The sequence below is a fragment of the Aquarana catesbeiana genome, linkage group LG07 (assembly GCF_042186555.1).
Source record: "Aquarana catesbeiana isolate 2022-GZ linkage group LG07, ASM4218655v1, whole genome shotgun sequence".
Classification (NCBI taxonomy): Eukaryota; Metazoa; Chordata; class Amphibia; order Anura; family Ranidae; genus Aquarana; species Aquarana catesbeiana.
In genome coordinates, this window is record NC_133330.1 from 69,764,026 (window position 1) to 69,789,281 (window position 25,256).

Consider the following 25,256-nt stretch of genomic DNA (forward strand, 5'->3'; position numbering starts at 1 on the left):
GGGCACTATTCCTCCCGCTGATGCCGACAATGGGGCACTATTCCTCCCGCTGATGCCGACAATGGGGCACTATTCCCGCTGATGCCGACAATGGGGATAATAATTAAAAGGAGATGCGCTAAACGATAAAAAAGAAATTTGATGATAAATTAGTCCATATAACACAGATGAGTGTGCATAAAGCTTGAAACGGCTATCAACACCACCATAGACTCGTGAACCGCCACCACATGAAGTGCGTGCTTACCGGAAGGCAAGCTATCATAAGCTTGCGACTATCAACCCAGCCAGGGCCTTTATCCAGGAGGTATTCGAATACCAGTTCACAGACCGATACTTGATATGATAGGGCAGGAACACTCACCAATCGACCAGGAAGATTCAGTTATTCAATACTCATGGACGTAGACCAGGCATTACCCAAAAATGAAAGGAGCTCACCATAGTGTAAATCATATCACACAGTTTTATTAAGATAAAATGTTGCACTTACAGGAAGTGAATAGTAAAACATCAAGGTTAAAGGCCGGCTCGCGAACACCCGTCCACTCGGGATCACAACGCGATGACGTCACCACGCCACTCCTCCCGATGCGTGTTTCGTCACAATCTGACATTGTCCTGGGTGCCCCAGGATAACGTCGGGTTGTGCCAAAACGCGCGTTGGGAGGAGTGGCGTGCTGTTGTCATCGTGTTGTCATCCTGAGTCGATTGGCGAGTGTTCCTGCCCTATCATATCAAGTATCTGTCTGTGAGCTGGTATTCCAATACCTCCTGGATAAAGGCCCTGGCTGGGTTGATAACTGCAAGCTTATGATAGTTTGCTTTTTGGTAAGCACGCACTTCATGTAGTGGTGGTTCACGAGTCTATGGTGTTGAAAGATGTTTCAAGATTTATGCACACTCATCTGTGTTATATAGATTATTTATCATTTCTGTTTTTTATTGTTTAGCGTGGCTCCTTTTAATTATTTTATGTTCTTTCTTGTGTGTATCTCACTTTGAGCCGCTACTTGTTTATACTCTTTACGTATTACTTAGCACGGTATTCTCTTAATTTTTAAATCAACAACGGGGCACTATTCTTCCCACTAAAACTAATGACGGGGCATTGTTTACTCCTACTGGGGAGTTTTCTATTCCCACTGACCACAGTCCGGCCCCCTAATGTCTGAAGGACAGTAAACTGGCCCTTTTGTTTAGAAAGTTTGGAGACCCCTTCCCTAGATAATGCCACTGTGTAATGCTGATCACCAATGGATTGAAGGAACTGGAATCCAGTGAATGAAAGGGACAGGCCAGGGACAGCAAGGCTGGGCAGAGGAAAGCTAGATGATGCTGGTTGTCCTTCAGCCAGGAAATGAGAGCTATCTGATTGCTGCAGCTTTTAATGCACACTGGGAGAAACTCAGAGTATGCAGTGGAATTAGAGTAAGCAATTTTAGTACAGGAGAAGAGTCTACAACTGCGCAAGACAGAAGGTAATGCTGGCGTTCAGCTTTAAGGTGAATCTCCCATTCCACGAGGGGTCTGCATTGCTCCTCTGTTGTGTGCTGAAGATGCCACAGGCGGTGTCAGGAACATATCACAAAGTCTCTTGATGTCTCAGCGTGACATGAGGAAAAGGGATTTTAAACAGTTACTATGGCAGCTGAGCTTCAGGCAAACGAAACTGGGAGACGAATATCTAACAAGTGAACGGCGGTCTATTTTCATTTATGTGGAAACCTAGAGTCCCGCTTACAAATTTGTGGCGCATCACAAGCAATGTTTAATTCTATGCCAGAATTCAGTAGCAGTGTACATGGAATTACTCCATTATATATGTAGATATGCTAAGAGAAGAAACGCAGCCATGCATTGTGGAATTCTCTTACTCTGCACTGTTTATGCGGCTTTCTTTGTTTCCTGGCACATGTACATTGACTGTTGTATAATACATTTTTTGTGTAGTTTTAGTGTTCTGCCTATGGTTGTAATCTGTGTAGAAATTGTATTGTAGTTTTATAGCATGGAATTAAATCCCTGAATTAAATCATCTTTGCAATGTGGTTTGTTAAAGCCAACCTTCACTCCCCCCCCCCCAAAAAAGAGACTATGCCTCATTGCATTCCATCCCCTCCACAATGTATAAAATGTGACAACCCTTTTTTTTTCGCCAACTGCATTGCCTCCTCTTCCTTCATTCTCACAAAAATGATGTGAACCTCTCTTCTGAAGCCTCCTGAGATACACAGGGCATGTATCCCAGGATGCCTTAGCCTCTCTAAACCAGTGCTAGCGGTGAACCTGGCATGCACCATTTTGGAGGCCTTGCTGCCTAAACTAGGAATAGACCATGGGCTCCCAGTGATGTCAGTAGGGAAGATGGCAGCCCTGGGACAAAGTGTGATAGCGGAGTAGTGGATTATAATAAGACAATGCTGGCTTTGTTCGGCGGGTGAGTATGCTAAATAAGGATAAAAGGTAATAAAAGACTGAAAAAATACACAGGGAGACACAGATAAGTGAAGTTCTCTTTTTAACAAATGTGCGTTGATGTGCACTGCCCTTTGATGTGAATGGGCTGTCAGTGCACTACAACGCAGACAAAAACGAACGTGCATTGTTTTTTCCAACTGTATGCCATGTGGTATGGTGCGCTGCAGTTTGGATCTGTTGTGTTAGTGCTTTGAGGGTGCCTGTCAAAATGCATTGCACCACAGTATGGATATTGCTATGCATTGCAGTGACACATATTGCCAGGGGTAAATTAATTGACCCTAAAGCCAGTCATTTGGGCCTGTTTTCTTTCAATAACCAAGCAGCTAACATTCTGTCGAGCTTCTGAAATATGTTGTATTTATAAGCACAGTTTCGTATATTAGGTTAGGGTAGCTTTTGTTACATAGTTCAGTGGAAACGTAGAGGGTTTTTATTTTTTGGAATAAGAATTAGGATCATACAATGTGTTTTGTCAGAGATTACGGCTTCCAGGTGCCCTGAAAGACATCTCACGATACGTGTCGAATGGAGCTATTTGCTAACATCACTTTGTTCTTGAAACCGGAAGTGAGGCTAAGCCGATTCAGATTGCTTTTGTTTACTGCGTAGTGATATTTCTTCTATATGTGAGTGCTTTTTATGTGTCTACAATGAAAAAGTCCTTGAAATTTTCCACGTTTAGTCATGTTGCACCCAATAACGCAAGTGTGTTTTATTGGGATTTTATGTGATAGATCAACACAAAGTGGCACATAATTGTGAAGTGGAAGGAAAATTGTTTTCAAATTTTTTTTTTTTTTCAGGTGTGAAAAGCGTTGCATGAATTTGTATTCAGCTTCCCTGAGTCAATACTTAGTAGAACCACCTTTCGCTGCAATTACAGCTGCAATTACAGCTGCAAGTCTTTTTGGGTATGTCTCTACCAGCTTTGCACATCTAGAGTGAAATTTTTGCCCATTCTTCTTTACAAGCTTTGTTAGATTGGATGGAGAGCGTCTGTGAACAGCAATTTTTGAAGTCTTGCCACAGATTCTCAATTGGATTTAGACTGGACTTTGACTGGGCCATTCTAACGCATGAATATGCTTTGATCTAAACTAGCTCTGGCTGTATATTTAGGGTCGTTGTCTTGCTGGAAGGTGAACCTCCACCCCAGCCGTAAGTCTTTTTGCAGACTTTTGCAAACTGCATGTTTTTCCTCCTAAGTTTGCCCTGTGGCTTCAGCCAAATTCCCATCAACTCTGACCAGCTTCCCTGCCCCTGCTGAAGAAAAGCATCCCCACAACATGATGCTGCCACCATGTTTCACGGTGGGGATGGTGTGTTCAGGGTGTTTGTGCAGTGTTAGTTTTCCGCCACACATAGCGTTTTGCTTTTAGGCCAAAAAGTAAGGTTTTGGTCTCATCCGACCAGAGCACCTTCTTCTACATGTTTGTTTGCTGTGTCCCCTACATGGCTTCTCGCAGTCTGCAAACTGGACTTCTTATGGCTTTCTTCTTGCTACTCCTCCATAAAGGCAAGATTTGTGGAGTGCACGACTGATTGTCCTGTGGACAGATTCTCCCACCTGAGCTGTGGATCTCTGCAACTCCTTCAGAGTTACCATGGGCCTCTTGGCTGATTCTTTGATTTAATGCTCTCCTTGTCCAGCCTATCAGTTTAGGTGGAAGGCCATGTCTTGGTATGTTTGTAGTTATGCCATGCTCTTTCCATTTTCCGATGATGGAGTAAACAGTGCTCTGTGAGATTTTTAAAGCTTGGGATATTTTTTTAGACCCTAACCCTGCTTTTGGATAAAACAAAAAAATGCTGTGTCAATGCAAGTGACAGAGTGCATCATCATATATGTCATTTTTCTATTTTGCCCATAGTTCTACCATAATCTCCACACAGAATTTCTGTTATAATTTAAAATGGGTTTCCAGGGCTCTCCTGCAAATGGTTTTCTCCTATAATTCCTTCCTCTATGTCTTCATTAAATGCTTGTCAGCACGCAGCCAGGGAGATGGATTTCTGGCAGCTGCACAGGAGAAAACAGAACATGGAGAGCTGTGTTGTTTGGTTCTGGGAAAACTGGTGGAGGTAAAACTCAGCACATTTTTTATTAGCTTTTTGTTTGTTTCTTTTTTAAAGTATATTGAAAGTACAAAGTTTTTTTTTTTTTTTTTTTTTTTTTTTTTTTTTTTTTCACTTTTTCATTATTTTATATTTTTATTCTTTAGATAGATTTTTCTATTTGACACCCCTGTTTGTATATTTTTCTGTTTCCCGGCAAGAAGACACCATTTTCACCTCCAATAATGTTTAAGCCCTGGTTCACATTGGTGCGAGTTGACATGTCAAATCACATGCCAAGTCGGCGGCAATTGCCAGCAATGGCGCCGTTCTAATCAGTGAGACGCCTCACCGATTTTCCAAAAGTAGTTTCTGTACTACTTTTGGTGATTTCGGGGTGCGATTTCTATTGACATCTGTGCAGAAACCCGCACAGATGTTTCTGAAATCGTCCCCGAAATCGGGACTGACATGCAGGAATAAAATTGCGCAAGTTCATTCCCGCACTCTAAACATAGGCTAAATTCCTTTTGACAAGGTTGCAAAAATCCAAAGATATTAATACAGAAATGGAAAAAGTGAATGTAGCATAGCCATATGCAGCAAGAAGATCCATATCAGTAAAGAAATTTGTTATTCCTCTTTCTGCCTAATAGCTATGCCACGTTTGCTACTTTTTTGGATTATTGTTTGTGGTTTACCTGATGTTAATTGGCATGTGTTTTTATATATGCGATTCATTTTGTGTTTGCTTGTTCTGTCCGTCACCTTGATAAAGGGGATCCCCTGAAATGTTGGTATTCCTGTGACATAGGATTTCAGTATCTTATGTCACAGGATACAGATTTTCCTCCTATCCTGACCCCATTATTTGGACGAGATATGGGATCAAGACAGTGGGCTCAGTAGTCGGTAAATGGATGCTGTTGACATTGGAAGAGCTTAAACGTTGGTACCAGCTCCTTAACTCGCACTTATTTTGCTACCTCCAGTTTAGGCGCACTTTTTCTGCTCAATTTGGGTTCTTTAACGTAGATGTCCAGTTTGGTGATCTGGAATCCTTACTTAGAGACCAAGACCTCCCTAAATCCCTGTCTGTTGTTTATAAACAACTATTTATAGATACTACTAAGGTTCTGGCATCCTGTTGCGCTGCCTGGTTGTGAGACTTCCCACAGCTTGATGGTGATGACTGGGACGATGTGTTTCCAGGGCAGCCCTTAAGAGAGGGAGTTCCTCCCTCTCATGTTGCCACTTTAAATCTTTAAAAGGCGGTCTTTAAAAAACATGTTGCCACTTTAAATCTTTAAAAGGCGGTCATTCAGGTCCCTGGTCAGTCTTAGTGTTTCCTCCATCTGGAGGAGACAGGTTGCCTGAGGACTGCCGGAAGCTCCATCTCTCAAAGGATGGGCTGGGGCAGGGGTCTCAGACTGCAGCAGGGAGAAAGCAGTGGTAGCCTCTGCCCTGCGGGGTTGGTGTACCCTTACCTTTTCTCTAGGTGGAGGAGCTCGGGTTAATGGCCGCAGGCGGGTGGTCTCCTGGATCCTTCCTCCCTCTGAACCCAGGTGTGGAGAGAGGCGGCGATGCGGTGTCCCCTTGGCAAGCTCCGGCGGCATATACCAGTGACTGGAAGCTAGCTTGACCCGGAAGACGTGGTGCGACGCACGCCAGGGAACTGGTCCGACACCCCCCCCCAAAGGCGCAGAGAGAGGTCGGATTGTCGGCTGCTGCCATTACACGTGGCGAGGCTGCAGGAGATAGCGCGGACGCCACAGGACACTGCCAGGATGCAAGAGGAGGATGACATTCCATCTGTCCAGGCTCTAGAAGGCACCAGCAGAACACAGGTAGGCACCCGGGGGTGTCCTTTGTGTCCAGTATAGTGGGGACAGCAGCTAGGCGGTGGTGGTCTAGCTGGGTCTTAGCAGGGGGTTACTAGTGTCACCGGGTGTGCACTGTATTCATGGTATGGTGGAGTGTGCTTCTGTCTCACCGTCATGGGGCCCCCTGTGTTTTGTCTTCTGGCAGGTCAAACCGCTGAAAGACCCAAAGCCCACTCCCAGGAAGCGGTGTGCAAAATATGCTACCAAGATGCCCTTGGAATACACAGAACCGCTGTCAAGTGTGTATAGACGGACTGGTTAAACAGTCAGATGCAATCTACACAAACATTTTTTGGATCTGTAAGGAATGACATGGCTAATACCTTTTTAAGTATCCTAAAAGCTTTTTTCAAAGGTAAAACCTCCAACAGCTCCCTCTGGAAGTTCCTCTCCCATAGCCTCGCCAAATTCAGTAGCTACAGACAGCTCAGACTTGAAGCAGTAAGAAGAGGGAAAAGGAAAAAAAGGCCCCAAGTACAAATTGTCCCTAGAAAATGTAGAGGACTTACTGGGAGCTATATATTTGAGACTTTGGAAATTGAGGAAGAAAAAGAGCTTCCATCAAAACATGACTTAATGTACCAGGGTCTAAGGAAGTCCAAAATTTTCCCGGTCCACCAGGTGATGTTGGACGCCGTGAGGAATCGCTGGGCAGATCCGGAAAAGAAGCCCTTCTTTGCAGCTAGCCATAAGAAGCGGTTCCCTTTTAAGAGACAATCCACAGGAGGTGTGAAACAAGAATCCTAAATTGGATACGCCACTATCAAAAGTCTCCAAAAATTCCTCATTGGCCTTTTTGAAGACATGGGGCATCTAAAAGATTGTATGGACAAGAGGGGCGACATTATCCTAAAGAGAGCCTGGGAAACAAGTGTCGCCAGCCTGAAGCCTGCGCTCGCCACCACTTGCGTGTCAAACAATCTTGATTTTTTTTTTTTTTTTTTTTTTTGTCTCTCCCTACTTCAAGACCATATTAAGAATGGTACCCCTAGAGAAGAAATTTTAAAAACCCTACCGGTTCTCTCTTACATAGTGGATGCGTCTGCAGAATCTATCAAACTGGCAGCAAGATCAGGGGGTCTAGCCGTGGCAGCCAGGCGGGCTGTCTGGGTGAAAACTTGGTCAGGGGAGCCTGCATACAAGATGAAACTATGTAACCTCCCATTTTCCAGAGATCTTCACAAAAGAGGTTTTTTTCGTGGGCGAAGAGAGCATCCGCAAGAAGAAGAGTCTACCCCAAGGAGCACTAGCTGGGTCACAAGGGAAAACCAAAGAGTAACGTTCTCTTTGGCTCTTCTAGTCAAGCCCCAAAACAGTGACTACAGAACGCCAGTAGGGGGAAGGCTGACTACCGTTCTACCTCAATGGCAGAAGACAACAGCCAACCAATTTTATCTAAGACATCGTCGCAAGGGGTTACTCCCTGGAATTCAATTGTCAACCTCCTAGAGAGATTTCTATTAATAAAACTTCCCAGGGATCTCGAAAAAGCAATGTCTCTCCCGTTGTTGCGGGGGGAGATTGTAGACCAGAAGGTCCTGACTCCGGTCCCATAGGAAGAAAAACTAAAGAGTTTTTTACTTGTTTTTGTGATCAAAAAACTTTCCGATTGATATTAAATCTAAAACCCCTGAACCAAGCGATGCAATACAAAAAATTCTGCATGGAATCTATATTCTCAGTCAAGAGAACTTTCATGGTGACCATGGATCTCAGTGATGCCTATCTCCACATTCCCATACGAGAAGAGTCCCAGAGATACCTGAGATTGGCGGAGGAGATAGAGGGGGAAAAAGAGTATAATTTCCAAAGCAGGGCTCTTCCTTTTGGGCATCCTCGTCACCGAGGACATTTACCAAAGTCCTAGCAGAAGCCCTGGCCCCTCTGAGGTTGAAGAAGATGACCGTAGTACCGTACCTAGATGACCTACAATTTGCAGCACTGTCAGAAGTACAGCTGCTAAAAGACCTGGCAGAAGCTCAACTATGGCTGAAGTCATTAGGATGGATTTTAAACATCGAAAAATCCAACCTGTGTCCCACTCAGAACATCCGGTTTCTGGGATATCTGCTCAACTCCATAGAGCAGAAAACGTCCCTACCGGAGAAGAAAATTCAAGGCCTCACAATACAGAACAACCTCCCGGTATCCATCAGGGAGCTGCTGTCAATTCTGGGTCTGATGACTTCAATGATACCGGCAGTGCAATGGACTAAGTATCATCTAAGGCTCTTACAAATCTTTCTCCTAAAAAAACAGCAAGAGGATCTAGACAGAACACTCTTACTCCCCACCTCTGTGAAGAGGTCGCTCTGGGTGGTGGACCCTAAACCAGGGTCTGGCATGGTCTTTCCCAACTTCAAGGAAGTTGACCGATGATGTGAGCAGTTGGGGATGGGGAGCCCACCTAGCAGTTCAGCCTGCTCAGGAGAAATGGTCCCCGGAAGAAGCCCAGGCATCTTTGAATTGAAGGGATCTTACGGCAATAGCCAAAGCCATAGAATACTTCCAAGACCAGAAATCGTCACACCCTGATCCTATCAGACAACGCCACGGCAGTAGCTTTTGTGAACAAACAAGGGGGCACGAGGAGCCCCTCCTTAAGCCACATCTCCAACCAGATCTGTCAATGGGCAGAAGGGAATCTACTGTCGCTCCGGAGTGGTCCACCTAAAGGGGGGAAAAGAACCAAGTGGCAGAATTCCATAGCTGCCAAGAGATCGCCCAAGAAGAATGGACATTACACCCAGTGGTGTTCAGGGAACTTACAGCCAGCTGGGGAATACCAAATATAGATCTATTTGCATTCTGGAAAAACACCAAGGTGAAGCGTTTCTACTTGCTAAACCCGCAAGACCAGCCTCTGGGGATAGATGCACTTCAAAACCTGTGGGATTTCAAGATGTGCTACGCTTTCCCCCTGGTATATCTGATTGCTTGAGTAATTAAGAAATTCCTAAAGGAACAGACAAAGTTGATTTTGATAGCACCATATTGACCCAATATTGGTTCTCTCCGCTCCTCAGTCTCTCAGCAGAAGAGCCATGGCTACTTCCTCGCAGGGATGACCTGATGTGTCGGGGACCCCTAACAGGCCTAAGAAAATAAAGCTTCAAATGTGCGGCCTGGTTACTAAGGAAGAAATCTTGAGATCGCAAGGACTCTCGGATAAAGTGGTGGCGCCGCTTCTGAGCGCTAGGAAGCCGAACACCAGGGCCATTTACAGACCTGGAGAAAATTTAACAGCTGGTGTGCTGAAAATAACAGACAAAAGATGGATACCCCGACTATTCTTGAGTTCCTTCAGCAGGTTGCGGACAAAGGTCTAGCGCTCAGCAGGCTGAAGGTCCAGATTGCAGTGCTGTTGGTGTATCTAGAACGGACACTAGAAGAAGACCCATTGGTCTCTCACTTTTGCAGAGCACTGGCTAAGTATAGACCACCCAAGACACAAAAATGTCCCCCATGGGATCTGTCGGTGGTACTGAGGGGGATCATCAAAAGCCCCTTTGAGCCTCTACAAGAAACATCTTTACGACTGCTGACACTCAAAACCATTTTCCTTGTGGCTGTCACTACAGCACATAGGATAGGGAAGCTCCAGGCTTTTCTCAAAATTCACAATGACAGAATCGTCCTTCAAACCGATCCAGGATTTACACCAAAAGTGAGAGTGCTACGAAGTTATGGAAGAAACACCGCCAAAAGATCTAAGGGCTCATTCAACAAGGGCTTCAGCAGCCTCATGGGCAGAGAAAGTGGGAGCCACTCCAGGGCAAATTTGCAGGGCAGCAACTTGGTCAAGATTCTCTACCTTTTTGTTCAGCATTACAGAATGGATCTAATATCCAGCCAGGACCAGGCTTTTGGTAGGAAAGTCCTCCAAGCCGTTGTCCCACCCTAATCTGGTGAGTACTTGGTTATCCTCTCAAGGGCTGACCTAGAAGATGACTGGGGGAAAAGCAGAGTTTGTTCTTACCCGTAACTCTGTTTCCAGTAGTCTTCAAGGGCAGCACGATCCCACCCTAATGCTTAACCTTGTGGGGTTGTGTTGTGTTTTATGTCTTTCAGATTTCAGCCTTCGGTTCTATTGGATGACTGACCAGGGACCTGAGGGACCGCCATTTAATGTGGCAACGTGTTTCCTGATTGGAGAGAGGAAATCTCTCAAGGGCTGCTATGGAGGAATACTGGAAACCTTGTTACCAGTAAGAACTAACTTTGCTTTTCTAGACTTGTGTCAGCATGGGATCACCTGATACAATTGAAATTTCTCCATAGAATATATTACACTCCAGCTAAACTTACAAGAATCTTTCCAGCGCATCCCTCGAACTGTTGGAAGTGTGCTGCCTCTGGGGTCGATTTTCTGCACATTTTCTGGCTTTGCACACCGATCCAGCAGTTTTGGGCCGAGGTAATGGACTGTGTCAAGCCAGTTACGATGATTACATCAGCCCTTCCATAGCAGTCTGTTTGTTAGGACTGGTGGACCCATTGGTACCCAAAAAGGTAATCTGTACACTACTTACCCTGCTCCTGTATTATGCATGTAAAATAATAATTCTTTCATGGAAGAAACCAGTGGCCCCTACCACTGTGGCCTGGGAGGCGTTAATAAATAATACCTTACCGCTGTAAAAAGCTACATGTCTTTGTAGAGGGGTACCAAATAAATTTTAAAAGGTGTGGGGCAGTTGGATGAATGATAGTTCTACCGCTTTGGATTAACCTGCTTAATGGTTAAGGCTGGGTTCACACTAGTGCGACACAACAGCCGTCCTACTTTGGATCCGACTTTGCCCTGCGTCATGAAGCCCGCATGCGTCCGACTTTCAATGAACGGGGATCCGACTTAGATCCCCGCCAATGCCCGGCACTGTGTTTGGTATGAATCTTGAGGGGGAACTCCGTGCCAAATTTTAAATCGGCATGGGTTCCCCCTCCAGGAGCATACCAGGCACTTGGGTCTGGTATGGACCTTAAGGGGAACCCCCTACGCCGAAAAAACGGTGTGGGGGTCCCCCCCAAATCCCTACCAGACCCTTATCCGAGCACATAGCCCGGCTAGTCAGGAATGGGGGTGGGGACGAGCGAGCCCCCCCCTCCTGAACTGTACCAGGCCGCGTGCCCTCAACATGGGGGGGTGCTTTGGGGCAGGGGGCGGCCTGCGGGCCCCCCCACTGCAAAGCACCTTGTCCCCATGTTGATGAGGACAAGGGCCTCTTCCCGACAACCCTGGCCGTTGGTTGTCGGGGTCTGCCAGCGGGGGGGCTTATCGGAATCTGGGAGCCCCCTTTAATAAGGGGGACCCCAGATCCCAGCCCCCCACCCTTTGTGAATGAAAAAAGGGAAAAAAGTTTCAATGAAAAAACACAGTACACAGGTTTTTAAAGTCACTTATTAGGCAGCTCCGGGGTCTTCGTCCGACCTCGGGGGTCTCTCCGGCGTCTCCTCCCGGTGTCCTGATCTTCTGCCGGCTCCTCCGCTATCTTCTGTGGCTCTTTTGCTAGCGGTGGCTCGGACTTCTGCCTTCTTGTCTTCTTCCCTCTTCTCTTCTTCCGATGTTGACATGACTCTCTCCAGCTGGAATGGAGATCACACGATGACCACACCCCCTTATGATGGCACAGTCCCAGCATGCCCCGGGACTGTGACCTCATAAGGGGGCGGGGTCACCACCTATATAAGTCCATTGCGGAGCGCTCAGAGCATTCCAGCTGGAGAGAGCGTTGTGTCAACATCAGAAGAGGGAAGAAGACAAGAAGGCATAAGTCCGGGCCACCGCTAGCAAAAGAGCTGCAGAAGATAGCGGAGGAGCCGGCAGAAGATCGGGACACCAGGAGGAGACGCCGGAGAGACCCCCGAAGTCGGAAGAAGACCCCCTAGCTGCCTAATAAATTACTTTAAAAACCTGTGTACTGTGTTTTTTCATTGACACTTTTTTCCCTAGGTGAATGGGTAGGGGTACAATGGTGCCCCCTGCCCCAAAGCACCCACCCCCCCATGTTGAGAGCATGCGGCCTGGTACGGTTAAGGGGGGGATCGCTTGCTCGTCCCCACCCCCATTCCTGACCGGGTGGGCTGCGTTCTCAGATAAGGGTCTGGTATGGATTTGGGGGGGGACCCAAGGGCCCAAGGGCCTGGTATGCTCTTGGAAGGGGAAACCCATGCCGTTTTTTTATTTAAAATTTGGCGTGGAGTTCCCCCTCAAGATCATCTGAGCACAAGTCGCATGCCGAAGTTGGATCCGAATTTGATCCAACTTCAATGATAGTCAATGGGCTGAAGTAAGATCAAAGTCGGACCAAAGTAGTACAGGGAGCATTTCTAAAGTTGGAACGACTTGTGTTAGGACGGCTCCCATAAGGAAACATTGAATTTCAAACGTCATTCAACATGAGCTCCCATTGTCAGAGCGTTTGTCGGACCAGTGTGAACCCAGCCTGAGGCTGGGTTCACACTATACTACACGACAGTAGTACGACTTTCATCCTACTTTGCTCTGCGACATCAGTCCTACATTGGTCCTACATTGATCCTCCATTGGTTCTACATCCATCCGACTTTCATGAACAGGATACTACTTTGATCCGACTTTTCAGATAGTACACTTGTCCTTTGACCAATCAAAACTAACACACAATGGGAGGGGCTACAGCAGGGAGCAGGAAATAACACAATGTCAGATGCTAAAGTCTGATGGTTAGGACAAGGATCCGACTTTGATCCTACTTCAATGATAGTCAGTGGGCTGAAGTAGGATCAAAGTCGGACCAAAGTAGTACAGGGAGCATTTCTAAAGTCGGAACGACTTGTGTCGGACCAGTTAGGACAGCTCCCATAGAGAAACATTGAATTTCACACGTCATGTGACATTGGCTCCCAATGTCGGAGCGTTTGTCGGACCAGTGTGAACCCAGCCTCAAAGTGTATACTGTGGGCAAAATGCTAACTATATGCAGGCCTTGATGAGCACCTGTCCCAATACATGTTGATATCCCAGGGGTGAGGTGATTTGACTCTGTAAATGTGTGCTTTATTTTCCTTATTTACCTCTATACAAGAAACTGGTCACCTGGTATGGTCTAGAGCTGCATTGTTCTCTGGTACTGGTGTATTGTAATGCTGACAGTCTGGAGAATTGTTTTAGCAAATGCGCATTCTGACTCTGTTTGGCTAAACTCAATTCCTATTCCATAATTATTATTTTGGAGGAGTTCCCGTTATAAAAAGTGGTTCCACTGACGTATGGGAAAATGCCAATCGGACACCAAACACATCTACATTACAATGTCCTGAAAGCAGAATGGATACATTCATCCTCCAAAGAGAGCTATTTAACATATCCATATCATATTTGGTGTCTAGCAAGTTGTAATTTCATTCTGTACGATATGTTGGATTGTGAAACTTTGTCAGATGGAAATACTGATGTCTTTTATTCATTGACAGTAAGGGCGTATTTGCTGAAGCATAATTACTCTTCAGCACACCTCTCAGACCCTTTGGACGTAATAATTCTGTATATGCTTTTGTTCAACATCGAAACTGTGGAGGAATGCTAGTAGTCATATATGTGAGCCAGTGACTGATATATCAGATTAAATTTACTCTGTAAGTAAACTGAAATCTGCATGGAACAAAAGATCCTGCGAATGTTAAGTATTTTTCACTTTTAATGTTTATTTTACTATTGCTTACTGCTTTGTAATATATTTGCTTGTGCTCCATTTTTCTCTTCTTTTCATTAAAACGATATTTAAACATTGGCAATCTCAAGCTCTGTATGCTGTAATCAGAAAAAAAATAAACATAAATTTCTCTTTGAAGAAACTATTGTGTTGTAAACTCCCTATCTGGGCATGGCAGCAGGTGAAACATACATTTCTTTTAAAAGACCAGAACTGCTATGCGGATGCTGTGAGTAGGTTTCTATTAAAACTCATGGTGGAGGCTAGTGAGTGTGTAAAGGGTTAAAGGCCGAGTTATCCTGCTTTGGTGGTGATCACTCTTAGGCCTCATGCACACTGGACGTTTTTATAGCTGCTGTTTTTGGCTTTAGGTGTGGTTGTGGTGTGTTTTTTTTTTTTTCTGCAGCCAGTAAACTCCTTAGCATGTTATCCTATGTGGCCATGCGCATACAGGCTGTTTTTTTGGCAGGAATGTTTTCTGGCTGAAAGAAACTCCCAGAACCTAGTGGGTTTTGAGAGAAGTTTTTCAGCTATAAAAATGTTCTAACGCTGATAAAAGCTTAAAATACTGTTAAGCAAAGCAATTTGGCGTTTATCAGCGTTTATGAGCCATAAGCTTTTGTGGGAATAGTTTTTTTTTTTTTTTTTTAAGCAAAACTATAACGCTGGAAAACTTATATTAACAGCTTTCTACAGTTAATGCTAAGGGCTTTTTTTATAACGCCCAGTGTGCATGAGGCCTTAATCTGCTGGTGTTAAGATTCTTGTCCTAGAGCAGGAAAGTCTCTGTACAGGGTGGGATCTGAGCATGTAATTGTCCCAATGGCATTCTGTTAACTACTGTATTTTGGAATTTACATGGCACCATGGTCTTGGCTACAAACCAGTCTGTTATGTTTTAACTACTTGCCAACCAGCCGCTTGACGTTGGCAGGTTGGCTCCCCTATGCAGATCGCCGTAGCTGTATGGCAGGCACTTTAAGGGGTATAGGGGGCGTGCTCCACGATGTCCACTGGCACCTGCGATCGCTTCTGAGAGAGACAGGACAGAGATCTGTCAATGGAAACAGAGAGATTTCCATTGTCAGGAGAGAGGAGACAGATCTGTTCATACTGATGAGGAACAACGATCGGTCTCCTCCAGGCAGTCCTATCCACCCACAGTTAGAAAGTTAGTTAGAAACACTCCCTAGGACACACATGTAACCCCTTGATTGCCCCCTAGTGTTAACCCCTTCCCTGCAGTGACATTTATACAGTAATCATTGGCTATTTTTAGCTCTGATCGCTGTATAAATGTCAATGGTCCCAAAAAAGTGTAAAGTGTCCGATCTGTCCGCTGCAATGTCGCAGTCCCGCTAAAAATCCCAGATCGCCGCCATTGCTAGTAAAAAATAAAAATAAAAATGCCATAAATCTTTTTCCCTATTTTGTAGACGCTATAACTTTTGTACAAACCAATCAATATATGCCTATTGCCATTTATTTATCTATTTTTTCCCAAAAAATATGTAGAATACATATCGGCCTAAACTGATGAAGAAATGTGGTTTGGTTTGTTTGTTTGTTTGTTTATAGCGCAAAAAATAAAAACCGCAGAGGTGATCAAATACCACCAAAAGAAAGCTCTATTTGTGGGAAAAAAAAAAGAACATAAATTTTATTTGGGTACAGTGTTGCACGACCGTGCAATTGTCAGTTAAAGCGACACAGTGCAGTATGGCAAACAATCGCCTGGCCAGGAAGTGGGTAAATCCTTTTGGGGCTGAAGTGGTTAAAACAGTTAAAGTACAGGATAATTTGATTCTTTGTGAGTTTCTATTGCTCTCTGAGGCCTTGCTGGGGAGACTCCTTTTGACTTCATGTTCTTGCAACTGTCTACCATGACAGGGAAAGAGGGAACATTTTTCCAGCTGGACCACAGAGAAAAGTAAGGATGGACAAGGGTTCTAACCCTTCTCGTGTTATCTACAACTAAAAGGAAGGAAAGTATGTAAGGAAATGAGTGAAATCCTGCAACAGGAACGCAAATATAAAAATATATAAAGAAAAATGCAGCGCTTAAAAATGACTATATCGCCTGCGATTTATTAAAGTAATTGTAAAGTCCTGTTTAAAAAAATAAATAAAAAATGGCAAAGGTGTTATACTTGCCTCCTCTGTGCAGTTGGTTTTGCACAGAGCAGCCTCAATTCTCCTCCTTATCAGGTCCCTCTTAGCTGCTCCTGGCTCCTTCCTCCTGTCAAGTGCCCCCCACAGCAAGCAGCTTGATATGGGGGCACCCCAGTCGAGTGACAGCTCTGTGTATCCATTCAGACACTAAACTCCGACCCGGCCCCGCCCCCTGATTGGCTAACTAACTTTAGACTTTGACAGCCGCGAGAGCCAATGACGCCGCTGCTGTGTCTCAGCCAACTGGGAATAGAGTCCCGGACGGCTATGACACTTGTGGACATCGCTGGGGAGAGAGAAGGGGCTCGGGTAAGTAATTAGGGGGGTGCTGGAGAGGCTGCTGCACACATAAGGTTTTTTTTATCTTAATGCATAAAATGCATTAAGATAAAAACCTTCTGCCTTTACAACTCCTTCAAATAACGGCAGGGCGGTGCGGCTCTGACAACATCCCAGAACGGCCGCTCTCGCGTGCCCGATCTCTGTAAAGAGCCATGCTCGCGGCTCTTTAACCATGTGATCGGCTGTGTCCAATCACAGCCGATCACATGTAAACACAGAGATGCTGATAATCGGCGCTCCTCGCCTCACACTGACAGTGTGAGGACAGGAGAGCCGATCAGCGGCATCTCCTTACAGGGGACAGCTAGGTATGTAATCGGGGCGCTAGGTATGTAATCGGTGCCCATTAGCGATGCCAGGCAGTGCTGCCCATCAGTGCCCATCACTGCTGTTGATCAATGCCCACCAGTACTGCCTATCAGTGCTCATCAGTGCCACATATCAGTGCCCCATAAGTGCGGCTTATTAGTGCCACCTCATCAGTGCTTATAAGTGCCACCTCATCAATGCCCACCAGTTCAGCCTATCAGTGCACATCAGTGCACATCAGTGAAGCAGGAAAATTACTTAGTTACAAAATGTACTGACAGAAACAAAGTAAAAAAAAAAAAAATTTTTTTTTTTTTTTTTTTTCCAAAATTTTTAAACTTTTTTTTTAAAATTTTTTTGTAAAAAAAAAACAAAAAACAAAACAGCAGTAATTAAATATAACCAAAATAAAGCTCTATTTGTGTGAAGAAAATGATAAAAAAAATTGGGTACAGTGTAGCATGACCGCGTAATAGTCTTTCAAAGTGCGACAGCGCTGAAAGCTGAAAAATGGCCTGGGCAGGAAGGGGGTGTAAGTGCCCTGTAGGCAAGTGGTTAAATTTCATTAAAAAGTGTATAAAGTGTCCATGAAACCGTGTTCATATATAAACAGTAGTGATCAGCAATTGGAAATCCTCTACCATAGTGTGGCATAAATGAGTTTTGCTGTGCTAGGTTAGACAGCATCTGGTTTGCACTCTTTGTTTGGTGGAGGCAAAACACTACGGTGGAGGATTTCCAATTGCTGATCGCTAATGTTTTTTAATGAACTTTTATCTGTATATGGTTTAATACACACTTTATACACTAAGGGATTTAATCATCACAGATGGCATAGTAATTTTAAGTGCTGCATTTTTCTTTATATGTACGATAGAATGTTGTGCATATCTGCACTGATTGGACGCTGCTTTATATTGACCAAATTTGGCGCTGATGCACTTCTTTTCTCTCTCTTTTTTTTTTTTTTTTTTTTTTTAATTCCGGTCTATTACTGTTGGAGACTTTTGGCCACTTTCACAAGGGGCGTTTCATTTTTCACCCATCCGTTGACAGATGAAATCGGACATCGTAGCATCTCTATGGTTAAATGGATGTAAACAGATGATCATCCTTTTACATCCGCATCCATCAACATCCGTTTTTTTTTAAATGGATCAAGACCCTATTTTTGTTCCTTCAAAAAAACAGAACTGATGAAATACTGATGTACACTGAATCAGTTTTTTTTTCTTGTGAAAAAGTGAATGAACTGATGAAACAAATGGAACACCCATATGAAAGGACCTTATCCCTCTCTTCCTGTCACTGTGGCAGTAAGAAAGGGCAAATCCTTCTAACAGAGTGCTTGATAGTAATAAAAACCTAACAGGGGTTCTAATCCAACATACTATCCAAAATAAAAACAAAACATTTTTTTGGCTGCTCATACACTTTAACAATTATTTGCTTTGCCTGATTAACTATCAAGAGGAAAAGCAGTGCACGTTTTTCAGTGGCTTGTCTTGTGTCAGATACCTCTGTGCGTATTATTACTGTCAAGTCTGTGACATTGCATCCTTCTGCTGGAATTTCCACATGACTTCGTGCCAGCTGCACAGAAGGAGCCCTCTGATGTTGGCAGACAAATGCTGATTTGGGATCTAGTTCTGGGCTTAGCTAGTCGGCTTTTGGCATCTCTTATCTCACCGTGCGCTGTGCTATCACTTTGAGTCATCTTCAGTTCTTCCGCAACCAGATTTGTGAAATTGTATTTACGGGGACGTGCTACTTGTCGTGCGCTTTGAGGCCCCTTACAGGAGCTTTTACTGTACACCTATTCAATTTTTCATTTGTAAAAAGTGCTGTCTTAGCCTGTTTTTGTTTTTACAGTGATCCACCTGCATCATGCTCATAAAGCTTAGATTAATGGCATTGGGGACGGTGCTTACGATGAATGAACAGTGTCCCAGGCAGCAGCTGTGTTTGTTTAAAATCTAAAGACCTCTGTCCCCAGATATCCCTCAGTGGTTATCTGCCGGTGCTGGAGGGGTTAATATGAACGACTGCACCTGTCACATGCGCTTGTCAAGGGCCAACTATGCAGACCCTTTCTGCCCTTGTACTCTGTTCATAGAAGTCGAACTATTGGTTCTCACAATGAAAAACATTTCCTGAATAAGAGGTGGACTTTTTATTCATCTGCTGGTCCTCCATTCATAGAGCACTTGATCAGCCATACCATTATGACCTCCCATCATTAGCCATCAGCATGGACTCTACTAGTTCCTGAAAGTATACTATGGTTTCTGACACCAAGCCATCAGTAGCTGGTCTTTTAAGTCCTGTAAGTTGCAAGGTGGGTTCTCCATGGATCAGACTTGATTTTCCAGCACATTCCATGAATGCTTGATTGGATTGTTGAGATATGGAGAATCTAGAGTCAACACTTCAAACTCGTGTTCCTCAAACCATTCTTGAATTCATCAGACCAGGCATCCCTCTTCTATTGCTTCGTGATCCAGTTCTGATGCTCATGTGCCCAATGTATAGTGGATATAAAAAGTCTACACACCCCTGTTTTAAAATGTCAGATTTTTGTGATGTAAAGAAATGAGACAAAGATAAATCATTTCAGAACTTTGTCCACCTTTTTAATTTGACCTATAAACTGTACAACTTAGTTGAACAACAAACTGATATCATTTAGGTGGAGGGAAGTAAAAAATAAAAAACCTGAAATAATATGGTTGCATAAGTGTGCACACCCTTAAACTAAAACTTTGTTGAAGCACCTTTTTGCTTTTATTACAGCAATTAGTCTTTTTGTCTATCAACATGGCACATCTTGGCAATATTTGCCCACTCTTCTTTGCAAAAACACTCCAAATCTGTAAGATCCCACAGATTTTTAATCAGATTCAGGTCTGGGCTCTGGCTGGGCCATTCCAATCTTCTTCTGGTGAAGCCATTCCTTTGTTTATTTGGATGTATGCTTTGGGTCGTTGTCATGCTGAAAGCCTTGAATAAGGCCCCTGTTCCAGCGACAGAAAAACAGCCCTAAAGCATGATGCTGCCACCACCATGCTTCACTGTGGGTATGGTGTACTTTTGGTGCAGTGTTTTGTGCCAAACATATCTTTTGGAATTATGGCCAAAAAGTTCAACCTTTTTGTTATCTCACCAGAACACATTTTCCCACATGCTTTTGGGAGACTTCAGATGTGTTTTAGCAAAATTTAGCGCTTGGATGTTTTTCTTCGTAAAAAAAAGGCTTTCATCTTGCCACTCTACCCCATAGCCCAGACGTATGAAGAATACGGGAGATTGTTGTCACATGTAACAAGCAGCCAGTACTTACCAGATATTTCTGAAGCTCCTTTAATGTTGCTGTAGGCCTCTTGGCAGCCTCCCTGACCAGTTTTCTTCTCGTCTTTTCATCAACTTTGGAGGGAAGTCCAGTTCTTGGTAATGTCACTGTTCCATATTTTCTTCACTTCATGATGACTGTCTTCACTGCGTTCCATGGTATATCTAATGCCTTGGAAGTTCTTTTGTTCCCTTCTCCTGACTGATGTCCTTTTAACAATGAGATCCCTCTGATGCTTTGGAAGCTCTCTGCGGACCATGGCTTTTGCTGTAGGATGTGACTAAGAAAATGTCAGGAAAGACCTACTAGAACAGCTGAAGTTTATATGGGGTTAATCAGAGGCACTTTAAATGATGGCAGGTGTGTGCTGACTCCTTTTTAACATAACTTTGAATGTGTTTGCTTAATTCTGAACACAGCTACATCCCCAGTCATAATAGGGTGTGCACACGTATGCAACCACATTATTTTAGTTTATATTTACCCCCCCCCCCCAAAGATTTATTTACTTTACCTGTCAGCAGTCATGATGTTATGGCTAATCAGTGTAGACTAACAAACACAGATATAAATCAACAGTTTAGAAACCTATCAGCGTAAACTTTTACTTTTTTTTTTTTTTTTTTTTTTTTTTTTTAAATTTGTTTTAAACTTTGGAAAGCTTCCCAGGCCTTTCAGATTAATTGTACTGAGGTATCGTTGGGTAAAAGTGTTGACTTAATTGTTGGGACTGGATGTTTTCAGTACTGACAGCTCAGGGACATCCTGACACATTACACGATTTATTAAAAGTTGTACTTTTTTTTTTTTTTCTTTTTTTTAGTTTCTGTATCAAGGATCCTCCCTTGGAGAAGTAACAATTTGGAGGACTGCTCATCTTCATTTTTAGTACTCTGATTGTGTTTCTGAGTAATGGTTCAGATATTGGCAGCTTAAGTGTTGGAATACTGCTGATAGCCACTTAAAGGTACACTGCAGTGAAACTGAAAAATAAACCAGGAGCATAGATTACCAGCTCAGCACTGCAGGTTTTCTTTCAGGTTTGCTGTAATGTACCAATCCACCCCAGACATGTATGCTGACAGTCTAATGATCTAATGCAAGCCATAGAGGTTAAGGTTTCTCTCATTAGTGCCACAGGCTGAATGAAAGCCCTGGTTTCCCCCATCCATGCTAAACAGAATTGATAGCGGATTCTCCCTGGTGACTGTTGTATTCAGGCAGTCAGAGCATCTGCAGCTGTCTGGATACTTGAACAGTGACTGCCTCTTATAGGATGAAGTCGCTGTTCAGCTGCTTGTTTACCACCCGGCTCCTTTGATTTATCAGTTGAAGTTTGTTGAGTTGGGTAGTGCCAACAGGGCCACTCACAGCTTGAGTTTTTGCCGATTCAACATGAATACTTTTGTTAAAGCGGGGGTCCACCTATCTATCATTTTTTTTTTTTTTTTTTTTTTGAGTTCATTCACAAACTTTTCTTCTCAGCATTACATACTCACATATTGTGTGTAATATGTCCGCCTGTGTCAGATTTCGTCGGAAAGAATAACTTATATTATTCACTGCAGGCGGTTTCCATCTTCATTGTGGGCATTTGAAGCCCACAAGCATTTATTTCCTGGATGCTGTGCTCTCAGCATTCACCGCTTGTTCCCGCACATGCTCAGTGGCATCCTGGGAAGCCTGAGACTAGCTCCCAGGAGTCTGGGAGAGGCTAGAAACACGCCTACTCCCACGGGAGGAGAACCAGGAAGTGCAAAGAAGAATAGAAAAATAAAAGGTAATTACAGCGATTTAAATTTTTTTAAACGGCATGTCAGCATCTAGGCAAGGAAGAGAATACATACAGATATTGTTCAAAATTTGGGTGGAACCCCGCTTTAAACTGCAGAAGCGAGATTAGTTTATGCTGGGAACTTTGTTTTGGCAAAAAATTATATAAATTCTATTTAATAACAATTGGGCTGCATGATTTTAGGTCCACTTGACTCGCACCTGTTGCATCATAGACTGGACTGACTTGTTAGATCTTTGTTATTTTTTCCACCCATGTACAGGAAAGAAAAAAAAAAAAAATATATATATATATATATATATATATATATATATATATATATATATATATATATATATATATATATATATATATATATATATATATATATATATATATATATATATATATATATATATATATACAAAAAAAAAAAAAAAAGTAAAAAATTATATATAATATATATTATATATAATTTTTTACTTTTTTTTTTTTTGTACCGTTTTACTTTACACAGGCAGTTCCATGCTTTTTGTTTTGTTTCTTAATCACAAGTTTGGCATTCCGGATTGCATAGCTTACGGGTGGTTTGTGGTTATCTTGTATGACTAGAAAAAACACATTAGGGATGATAGTGGTGCTTATCTTTGTGGTGTGTGTGGGTTTTTTTTTTTTTTTTTGTCTCTAGCTCTTTTAGTGTCCATTTACAGTATCTGGTTTTATGACCACCATGGCTACAGAATTCAAAGAATATAATAACTGTTAGTGCTCATATTAAATATAGTTATGAACAGAAATTATAGATATAGATATAGATATAGAGAGAGAGCGAGCGCGAGGTATAGAGAGAGAGTATATTTTTTTTTTTGTTAGATTGTAAGCTCTTCTGAGCAGGGCCGGGCCCTCTTAATCCTCCTGTATTTGAGAGAGAGAGAATATATATTAAGACTGGATCAAATAGGAAAATTTACTTTAAGACATAAATAGATGTGAAAGACCACCACTGATTGCAGGAAGGCTTACCGGAACAAATGGACTCAAATGGACATATGCCCAATGAGTCGCCAAGGCTTGTGGTGTAAACACCAAAGGATGGATCAGCCACACGCATGGTTTATGCCAAGATGGGAGATGCCTCCATATACTGAAAAGGGTTCCAACTGTGCTCCGCTTAGAAAACCGGTGTCCACAAGTCTCGGTGGGACGTGTCTTTAACCATGTAACATGCAGTATAACTGAGAAGGGAACAAAAAACGCCATATAGTGTAAACCCGTAGGTATACTAAGTTTGATATAAAAATTGGGAACACTCACATTTGGAAAGAGTAAAACAAGCGCTTGTAATCATGAATAAAAGCAACACAATGACATCAGCAGATCTCATCCCGACGCGTTTTGTCTAAAGAGACATCATCTGGGGTATGAGCTTGCTCTAGTCATTGCGTTTTATAAAGAAAATATGACCCCCAAATTGTGAATGCCAACCTGTGATTCGATCTTGGCTTCCAAATTGTATGACTGTGGTCACTTCCCGTTTTACCAAAATGGCGCCTGTGCGTGCATGTCAAGCCTCACTATGAAACATGGGCTGGATCATGCCTGGTCATCATAACGCTCAGAGTAATGTGGTGACGTGAGAGGGCCAAGCCTCATTTTCGACAGCGTGTCGAATGTCCGCATCAACGATACCATCAATCTCCCTATTGAAAGTCATGCGCAGACCGAACTTCACTGTAACCATGCCTCGCTTTTAGTATAACGTGAACGTCCTAACTGTCCATGACAACATTTACAGGAAATGTTGCAACTCAGAGAATGGTGACACCACTCTCCAATGCAAAATCAAATGTTCTTCATAAGGCCAAATATTGACCATAAAGAATATTTAGCATAAAAATGAGTTGAATGCATAAATTTAAAACCTAAAAATGGGTAAATATTAGACTAAAAGCCGAGATTAGTCACAAAGTTGTATAACCACATACAATAATGGTTAAAAATTATTAACGAAGATATTCATGTAAACATAATATGACAATGTAGAAAATTTTATATAAATGTTTTTTTTTTTTTTCTTTTTTACTTTTTATTTATTTATTTTTGTATCACTTTTCTTTAAACAGGTAGTTCCATGCTTTTGAAGTGTAATCATAATGTGTTTTTTTTTTTTGTTGGGGGGGGGGGGGGTTGTTTTTTTTTCTTAATCACAAGTTTGGCATTTCGGATTGCATAGCTTGTGGGTGGTTTGTGGTTATCTTGTGTGACTAGAGAAGACACATATTAGGGATGATAGTGGTGCTTATCTTATGTGGTGTTTTTTTTTTTTTTTGTGTCTCTATCTCTTTTAGTGTCCATTTACAGTATCTGGTTTTATGACAAGCATGACTGCCAGAGGATTGCAAAACTGATGGCCCAGTGAGTATGATTGATTGCTACTACTTGTTTCACCTCCTAAGAAGCCTGTGTTTGCTGAGTTTCCGTGTAATGTCTTAACTGGTGTTTTAATGATGCAAAAGCAACCTGCGTGGTCCTTTTTGACTTGTTGTTGTAAAAGCACTGTGCAATTTTTTAATTTAATTAACTAGAATTTAGCCTAGCACACACGGGTCGAATGCCAGGCGACATCGACCAGTTCAGTAAAAAACGTCTGACATTCGGCTTCTGTGGGACGAGCATGCTGGAAAACCAGCAGCCGACTGGCTCCCGTTCAGCGCTCTCAGCCAATGGCTGAGAGCTCTGACCGGAGTGATCTGGCGGGAAGAGGGGGGGGTGTCCCCCTGTCAGAGCACAATAGCTCATCAGGGAGATCGCTGTACTAACATCAGATTGTTAGTACAGCAGCTCCGACCTGAGCTGTCTGTTTTTTTTTGTTTTTTTTCCATTGAATAAAAAACTGATGGTGTTTACTAGGCTTACAAGTAAAGCAAACCTTTTGTTAGTAGTATCGCCTTCTCCCCTAATCTGCACTTCACCTTTCTTTCCCCTACCCACCTCCACCCCAAAAATCAGAACAGAAAGGCGGAGGTGGGGTGGCGTCCACTTCTTTCCAGCCCCTAGGTGAGAAGATACACTATATTACCAAAAGTTTTGGGATGCCCCTCTTTACGCGAACATGGACTTTAATGGCATCCCAGTCTTAGTCCGTAGGGTTGGCCCACCCTTTGCAGCTATAACAGCTTCAACTTTTCTGGGAA

General features: G+C 43.2%; 1 protein-coding gene across 1 annotated transcript in view; it reads left to right on the forward strand.

Annotated features, from left to right (window-relative positions):
- Positions 1–25,256, forward strand: part of DCP1A (decapping mRNA 1A) — a 147,768-nt gene that overhangs the window by 24,955 nt on the left and 97,557 nt on the right. Inside the window, exon 4 of the mRNA XM_073592308.1 lies at positions 24,411–24,477. Coding sequence (XP_073448409.1) covers positions 24,411–24,477 — 67 coding nt within the window. The remainder of the gene's footprint in view (positions 1–24,410; positions 24,478–25,256) is intronic.